This window comes from Garra rufa, chromosome 18 (assembly GCF_049309525.1).
Source record: "Garra rufa chromosome 18, GarRuf1.0, whole genome shotgun sequence".
NCBI classification, from domain to species: domain Eukaryota; kingdom Metazoa; phylum Chordata; class Actinopteri; order Cypriniformes; family Cyprinidae; genus Garra; species Garra rufa.
The window spans coordinates 38,557,947-38,564,004 of record NC_133378.1 but is presented as its reverse complement, the minus strand read 5'-3'; the positions used below and the strand labels follow the sequence as shown (position 1 = coordinate 38,564,004).

At 35.8% G+C, this 6,058-nt stretch overlaps 1 protein-coding gene across 1 annotated transcript; it reads left to right on the top strand.

Annotated features, from left to right (window-relative positions):
• The first annotated feature begins 263 nt into the window (after positions 1–263).
• LOC141291659 (specifically androgen-regulated gene protein-like) lies at positions 264–4,231 on the top strand. Its single transcript, XM_073823815.1, has 3 exons — positions 264–368; positions 2,270–2,456; positions 2,536–4,231. Exons 1-3 carry the CDS (start codon positions 264–266, stop codon positions 3,999–4,001), a joined length of 1,758 nt encoding a protein of 585 aa, XP_073679916.1. The 3' UTR covers positions 4,002–4,231.
• The last annotated feature ends 1,827 nt before the right edge of the window (positions 4,232–6,058 follow it).

The window sequence follows — 6,058 nt, the reverse complement described above, 5'->3', positions numbered from 1 at the left end:
GAAAGCTTATTTATTGAGCTTTCATATGATGTATAAATCTCAGTTTTGTCAAATTTAACCTTATGACTGGTTTTGTGGTCCAGGGTCACATATGTAAACTTTTGACTTTTTGTTATATATTTATATTTTTAATTTTCATCATTATTAATATTATTGCTTAAATTGGTCATTTTTGTTTGTTTCTATATATTTTTATAGATTGGTCCTCTATTAAATAAGCTACTTAAAGACCCGCTCCAGCACCTGAACTCCTCCAATGTGCAATGCCAAAAAGTGACACCTGGCCCGGGGGCGTTTCTGTTGAATCTGTGTCTGGTATGGACAGTGCAGGAAGCTGTGATAGCGTGCTCAGCATCAACTCTGGATTTGTAAGTATGACGCCATTCATTTCCTAGAACCTCTATGATTTCATCGTAGAACCTCATTGATTTCCTACAACAGTCGAAAAACAAACACTGATTCACCCTCATGAAATTGCAAATCCACTGTTGCGGTTACTTTTTCCACGAAACGTCTTTGCAAAGATCTTTTCCATGCAAAGACAGTTGATAGTGATCATATCTGGCTCCAAAGACACTTTAAAGGTATCATAAAAGTACTCCGTGTGACTGGATTGGATTAAATTTTAAGTTTAAAACAAGATGCAACATTTGTCTTTACATTTGATTCAACTTTATGAATGTTGAAAGTTAAAGCTGTTTTTTTAATCAGTACTGCTCAGAAGAGGAACAAGGAACACGGTGTTATCTTATTTGGACTTAAGTTATTGAAACGCGTTAATTTTTAAAGAAGTTGTATAGTTCCTCTGTCACTGTTTACTCATTATCGTATTACTACAACCCTTTGTGACCTTATTTCCTCTGATGAAAACAAATGCTGTTCTATGCAAATATAATGAATAAGGAACTTGCAGGCTTCAAAAATAACACAGAAGAGCCATAAAGTTGGGGTTACTAGGATTATTTTTAAATATTTTTGAAAAATGTCTCTTCTGCTCACCAAGGCTGCATTTATTTGATAAAAAACACAGTAAAACAGCAAATTTGTGAAATATTATTGAAATTTAAAAAATAAACAGTTTTCTATGTGAATATATGGTAAAATTTGATTTATAACTGTGACCAAAGCTGAATTTTCAGCATCATTACTTCAGTCTTCAGTGTCACGATTCTTCAGAAATTATTCTAATATGCTTATTTGCTGCTCAAGTAACATTTCTGATTATTATCAATGTTAAAACCTTCATATTTTTCATCGATTTTCATGATTCTTTAATAAATAAAATTTTCAAAACGGCATATTATTTGGAACTGAAACCTTTTATGAGAGTATACAGTTGAGGTCAAAAGTTTCTATTCACCTTGCAGAGTCTGCATAATGTTAATTATTTTACCAAAATAAGAGGGATCATACAAAATGCATGTTATTTTTTATTTAGTACTGATTTGAATAAGATATAAAAGACGTTTACATATAGTCCACAAGAGAAAATTATAGCTGAATTTATAAAAACAACCCTGCTCAAATGTTTACATACGCTTGATTCTTAATACTGTGATGTTACCTGATTTTTTTTCATTTAGCGATAGTTGTTCATAAGTCCCTTGTTTGTCCTAAACAGTTAAACTACCTGCTGTTCTTTAAAAAAAATCCTTCAGCTTCCACAAATTCTGTTTTTTCAGCATTTTTTGTGTATTTTAACCCCAATGACTGTATGTTTTTGAGATCCATCTTTTGACAATGAGGATTACTAAGGGATTCATATGCAACTATTACAGAAGGTTCAAACACTCACTGATGCTTAATGCACAATGCATTTAAAGCCTTTAAACTTTTACACAGAATGAAGATGTGTAATTTTTTTCTTATTATACCTAAATATCATTTTTTTTTTTTCCATTTAGTACTGCCCTTTAGAAGCTACAGAAGATACTTGCATGTTTCCCAGAAGACAAAATAAGTTCAATTTACCCTGATCTTCAAATTCCAAAAGTTTTCACCCCCATCTTTTAATGCATTGTCTTTCCTTTCTGGAGCATCAGTAAACGTCTTATTCAGGACTAAATAAAAAAAAAAAATAACATGCATTTTGTAAGACCCCTCTTATTTTGGTAAAAAAATTAACATTTTGTCAATTCTGCAAGGTGTTTGTATACTTACGACATCAACTCTAAATGTCTTCACAGTCATTTTTAACCAATTTACTGCATCCCTTTTGAATAAAAATGTCAATTCATTTTTAAAAAGCACACTTTTCTTTGTGTGATAGAGCGATGATAGTTTGGTGCACCTTTCTGCTGAGGAGAGAGCCTGTCTCATGTTCTTGGAGGAGACCATTGAGTCTTTGGAGGTAGAAGACGACAGTGGTTTGTCAAATGACGAGCCTGATCGGCCATCTAATGGCCTGAAAGGAAAAAACGCTCAGCAGATATTCATCTACCAGAACAGATCTGATGGTAAGCAGTATGTCTTTAAATACAAAGTACCTTTAAAGATGGTTACTTTCAATAATGACTGACAAATGTTCTCATTCAGAGCTATCAGCCAAAAACTTGATCGAAAGAGATCGTAAACCTCAGAAGTACCTTGTGCCAACTCCATTACTCCTTGCCAGTAGGAATGCCAAGACAGTAAGCAAACCAATGGAGTCGTCTCCCAAAGAAGCTCCTGTGGAATATATGGACGTGCCTGATGGGTTTAGATTAAGCCCTGACCTTCAAAAACCTGGACGAACAATTTCAGAAGAACCTGCTTCAAAAGTAGCAACTTCGAAACCAAGCATTGGACATTCAAGTGATGTGGTGGACTTGCCACCTTCGTTCATACCCGAACCTCCAGTCAGAACAAGTTTGACTAGTGACTTGAAAGCCAAAGATGTTGAACCTAAAAGTCTGGAAGTTAAGTCACAGCCAAAGGAGAAGAAAGTTTCCTCAGAGGTGCCGCTGGACTTCATTCCTCCACCATCAGACTTCATGGACAAACCAGCAGGAAAGATAAACCTCGCTCCAGCTTATGATGAGCCACCAGAATGGGTTCCCGAACTCCCCGTCTCTGGTGGATCCATCAAGCCAACTGAGATGACCAAATCAGACCTTGAATCATCAAGCGGACCATTGTCCCACAATGACATTGAAAGCTTACGCAAGAAAGCTTCAGTGAAGAAAGCACCTCACTTGGCTCCGTTAATGCTTGGGAACCATTCCGCGTTGGACAAACCAATGACGCCTTCGCCGTCTTCAGAACACGTGCCAAAAGACTACAGTGACTCCAAAAGCCCACCGGCTGTGGCGCCCAAACCCAAGAAACTCCCATCGAATATCATCCTCAAAAGCCACAAGGACCAGGGAACCACTCATTCATTACTTCCTCAAGCTGAACGTCCTCAGATGGATCCGCAGAAGATCCGAATGGAGGCTTTGAAAAAACTGGGCCTGCTGAAGAACGAAGAGGTTGACTCAGGCCACGGGCTGTCTCCTTCTCATTCGCCAACGTTCAAAGCTAAAACTCGCCCTAAGTCACTTTGCATCCCATCAGAACCCATTCAGGAGCCATCTAGACTTTCTGAAAGCCCCGTACCTGGGGAAGTGCAACTTCTTGGAGATGCTCTAAAGCACAGAGAGCTGAAAACCAGGGAAGGATCATTGAAGAAGCAAACAACAAGGTCCTATGAGATCAAAACGGCGTCTCTAGAGCGCACAAGGTCTCGAAACGTTGAACCGATGCCACAGACAACAATCCCAGACAGGACCCAAGTTGAGTTATCGCCAGGCCAGTTACGAAAGAGCAGGGATCGACCTCCTTCCGCAGGGAGCGCAAAGGACTTTGGTATTGGCCAGCAGGTTGAAGATTCAGCTAAGTCACTCAATGCTGCCACGGTTCAGCCAGGGAATGATGGGCAAAAGTTGCCTCGCTCTGGAATAAGCGTGATGATTTCTCCGCACAGTAAAAATGGAGAAAACCGAAAGGAAGCCTTGAAGAAACTGGGATTGCTGAGAGACTAATGGATGGGGCTTGTGGCCTTTCTCGGGGTACTCAATTCGCAATTTATTTGGGGTATTAGGAACATTAGCATTGAAAGGACGATTGCTTATGATTCAGACTTTAACATCATTTGTGATTCTTTTGGTTTTTGGCTTGGTGGCCACAGATGATGATCCCAGACAGGACCCAAGTTGAGTTATCACCAGGCCAGTTACGAAAGAGCATAGATCGACCTTCTTCCCTAGGGAGCGCAAAGGACTTTTGGTATTGGCCAGCAGGTTGAAGATTCAACTAAGTCACTCAATGCTGCCACGGTTCAGCCAGGGAATGATGGGCAAAAGTTGCCTCATTCCGGGATAAGCGTGATGATTTCTCCACACAGTAAAAATGGAGAGAACTGAAGGGAAACTGAGATTGCTGAGGGACTAATGGATGGGGCTAGTGGCCTTTCTCGGGGTAATTTGCAATTTATTCGGGGGAATTAGGAACATTAGCACTGAAAGGACGAATGCTGATGATACAGACTTCAACATCATTTGTGATGCTTTTGGTTTTCGGCTTGGTGGTCGATTTGCATCCTTAGCTACCTGCTTAAGTAATCAACACAATAATATATGCACTTTCTTCTAAATTGTTTTGGTAAGGCTGCGTCCACATGAATTTGGATTAACCTGAAAATAGCGTTTTCTGCTCTTCTAGCGTTTTTGAAAAGTTGTCAAATTGAAAACATCTGCTTAATGTCATAAAACTCACTGAGATGCAAGTACAAGTAATGCACATAATCAGATTACTTTTTAAAGTAACTAGTAAAGTAACAAATGATGTTTAAACTTACAAGATAATAGTTACTTTTTCAAATAAGTAATGCAAGTTACTTTGTTTTCCTATTTAGTCACTGACACCTCTTGATACCTCTTAATTCATCAATGCTTCCCCATACTTTCAACTAAGTAATGCAATTAGTTACTTTTTATGGAGTAATGCAATAATGTAATGTATTACTTTTAAAAGTAACTTTCCCCAGCATTGCTGAGATGATACAAGAGATCAGAAGTTATAAAGTTATCATGCCATTCTTCTGGAACGACAGTTTATTAGCTTAGTGTTAGCTAAATATGCGCCGTTTTACCAAATACCAAATCATAAATGGCATTTTTAACTTCATCCACTTAAAATGTTTTACACATATGGCAATATTTATTTATATATAAAAAAAAATATACAAAAATGGACACAAGAATATATGCTATAGTAGTTTTGAAAATATAGTTATGTAAATATATTTTTGCCATCTTTTGTATATTTTTGTCACTATATTTAAAAAAAATATATATGTATTTTAATAAATAATTAAAGATTATATTTTAATACTGTGTAATGGTAAATGTATTTTCTAAGTGCTGGGCAAAGATTAATCATGATTAATCACATCCAAAATAAACGTTTTTGTGTACATAATATGTGTGTGTATTGTGTATATTTATTATGTATATTTAAATACACACACAGACATATATTTATATTTATATATATATATATATATATATATATATATATATATATATATTCAAGAAAAATAAATGTTCATATATTAAATATATTTATATTTAATATAAATTGACTAAATATATACATTGAAATGTATTTTCAAAATATATACTGTATTCATATGTACATAATAAATGTATGCAGTACACACACACATATACTATGTACACAAAAACTTATTTTGTATGTGATTAATCGCAATTAATCTTTGTCCAGCACTTTTAGTGCTGTCAAATAGATTAATAGCAATTATTCGCATACAAAATCACATCATAAATATAGTAATACATATATTATGTAAATAAAAACAGTACATACACATTATGTGAAAAATATTTTCTTTTCAATGCGATTAATCACGATTAATCTGGCACACACACACACACACACACACACACACACACACACACACACACATATATATATAATTTTATTCGCTGTATGAAACATACTTAGCATTTATCTAAATATTTTTGGCAGGAAGCATTTATATATATTTTTTCATTTGGGTAAAAACTAGTTGGTTTTG

What these genes read in the sequence shown, in the direction of transcription:
- LOC141291659 (XM_073823815.1), top strand. Translation starts at nt 264, where the DNA reads ATGCCAAAAAGTGACACCTGGCCCGGGGGCGTTTCTGTTGAATCTGTG. An exon ending in TCAGCATCAACTCTGGATTT is followed by an intron (nt 369 to 2,269) that starts GTAAGTATGACG and finishes TTTGTGTGATAG; the next exon opens with AGCGATGATAGTTTGGTGCA. An exon ending in CTACCAGAACAGATCTGATG is followed by an intron (nt 2,457 to 2,535) that starts GTAAGCAGTATG and finishes GTTCTCATTCAG; the next exon opens with AGCTATCAGCCAAAAACTTG.